The 2309-nt window shown below is 73.4% G+C and overlaps 1 protein-coding gene across 1 annotated transcript; it reads left to right on the forward strand.

The window, feature by feature from the left end:
- MESDC2 (mesoderm development candidate 2) lies at positions 1-709 on the forward strand (the record flags this gene model as incomplete). Its single annotated transcript, XM_004693026.2, has 2 exons — positions 1-185; positions 333-709. Coding segments are annotated over 2 exons (381 nt in total), but the record flags the coding sequence as incomplete, so codon positions are not given.
- Positions 710-2309: the final 1600 nt, after the last annotated feature.

The following is a 2309-nucleotide window of genomic DNA, read 5'->3' on the forward strand; positions in this document are numbered from 1 at the left end:
CCGGCGCCCGTCGACTTCTCCCAGCTCGACCCCGGCAAGCCCGAGAGCATCCTGAAGATGACCAAGAAGGGCAAGACGCTCATGATGTTCGTCACGGTGTCCGGGCACCCCACGGAGAAGGAGACGGAGGACATCACCAGCCTCTGGCAGGGCAGCCTCTTCAACGCCAACTACGACGTGCAGAGGTGCGGGCGCGGCTCTGCGGGGCCGGCGGGCCTCAGTGGGGGCCCGCGCAGACCCTCCTGTGGCTCCGGACCCCGCCCCGAGTGGGGGGGTGCGGGGGACATGGGCGCCACACCCGGCTGCGTGGTGCTGACCGCCGGCTCCCGCAGGTTCATCGTGGGCGCGGACAGGGCCCTGTTCATGCTCCGGGACGGGAGCTACGCCTGGGAGGTCAAGGACTTTCTGGTGGCCCAGGACCGCTGCGCTGACGTGACCCTGGAGGGGCAGGTGTACCCCGGCCGGGGCGCGAGCAAGGACGGGAACAGGGCCCAGCGGCCGGCCGGTCAGCGGAGGGAAGACCTGTGAGGCCCACCGCGGCGTCCAGCCCCCTCCCAGAGGACCTGCGGCAAGCCCGCTTCAGCCAGCGCGGGGCTGGCCGGCGAAAGGCCTCAGGTGGGGGACAGGTCAGTGATGGACGCTGCCCGGCGTCGGGCTCCCAGGACCGAGGCCCCGTTGGGTGGCGTCCGGACCCTGCGTCCCTGGGCCGGGTCCTTCCTGGCAGGTGGCCCGGCCCCGCGCCGGGGCCTCCGCGCGGCGTCTGGCGTCGGGATCTGTCTCCCGGAGCCCAAGGCGTCCTTGGCCCTGCCGCGGTGTCCACTGTGGGGATGGAGCTGGCGTCCTGCTCACCCCCAGCGTGGGGCCCACAGCCCTGCCCCCGACAAGTGCCTGCTGGGCGGCGCCCGGGCCACTCCGGCTGCTCTCCTGCTCTCCGGCGAGGTGGTCCCGACCAGCCGCCCCGCCCGCCGTGGACATGGCCAACAGGTGTCGCCTCTGAGCCCGGACACTCACGAGACGCCTCCGCTGTGATCGTAACAGAATAAACCGCACGTGTCGCCCAGCCACACGGGGTCTTTGCTGCGGGCGCGTCCCTGACCCGGTGCCTGCCCCACGGCCCCTCCCCTCATCTGCAGCCCAGCCAGGGGCGCAGGGGCCGGTCAGGGCAGCGGACACGGCGCTGAGGCTGCCTGGTGCTGGCCAGGCGGGGCCGGGGGCAGGTGGCGGGACAGACGGCGGCGGGGGTGCGTGGGGGGGAGCCCTGGGACCCGCCCCAGCGGAGGAGCTGCTGGGAGGAAGCTGGGACTGGGTGGCGTCTGGCCGCTGCCCGCAGGGGCCCGGCCCCAGGCCTGCGCACTCTGCCTGCTCGGCCTTTGACCCTGACGGCGTGTTTGCTGGTCAGTGGGCCCAGCTGGCGGGAGACTGGCCTGGGGACCAGTGGGTGGCCCCACAGGCGCCCCACGGTGCTGGGTCACCGCCACCGCAGCGGCCAGGGAAGGGCTGGCGCCGCACCCGGGAGTGGACCGTCCTCCCTCCCAGCTCGTGATGGGCAGGGGCCCTGCGCCCACCCCAGGGAGGCTGTGCCCCGTGGGGCAGCGGAGACGGCCGGGAGCTCGCTGCACTGCCTCTGCGGGGGGTCAGCTGCCGGGGTGGCGCCGTGTGGGCCCCGCCCGCTGGCCTGGCCTCTGCCCAGACTGAGGGCACGTCCTGCTCAGACTCTACTCTGAGCCTTCCGGAGCCCAGTGACCGCAGGTGACCACGTGGGCATCTGAGCGACGCTTTGTGTCCCCTGCCAAACCCGGGTCCGAGGGCACTGGCCGTCTCGGGCTGTGAGGTGCATGTTGCCGGGCACCCGGTCTGGTCACCGGGACCTGCCTTGTGCCATCACTGCGGCGGGGGGCTCAGGCCCGCCCCCGGCTGCCCCATCTTGCCGGTGCCGCCCCTGCCCGACTGCCTCCCCATCTGTAAGGGACCCCAGAAGCGAGTGCTGTGGGAGGCAGATGCCTCACCCTGGCCAGCCAGCTGCCGGCCGCCGCCGGGGCTGCGCTCCGGGCACGCCCACTCCCGCCCTGGCTCAGCTGTGCCGCAGGCGTGTGATGCCCGTCTCTGCCCTGTCCTCAGCGCCACGGCACTGCTTTCCCTCAGCCTGCTGCCCCTGCGGGCTCCCCTTTTTGCAGCCGGACGCCCCCCCAGACTCTGGTGCCCAAACCCGCTTCTCAGAGTTGTGCCGGTAGTGGCCAGGCCCGCCTGGCCAGTTGCTGGGCTGGGCGGCCCCTCCTCACCCTGAGGGCGCGGCCCCGCCCACCCGGGCC

The sequence above is a fragment of the Condylura cristata genome, unplaced genomic scaffold (assembly GCF_000260355.1).
Source record: "Condylura cristata isolate star-nosed mole 26May11 unplaced genomic scaffold, ConCri1.0 scaffold00035, whole genome shotgun sequence".
In the NCBI taxonomy this organism is placed as follows: domain Eukaryota; kingdom Metazoa; phylum Chordata; class Mammalia; order Eulipotyphla; family Talpidae; genus Condylura; species Condylura cristata.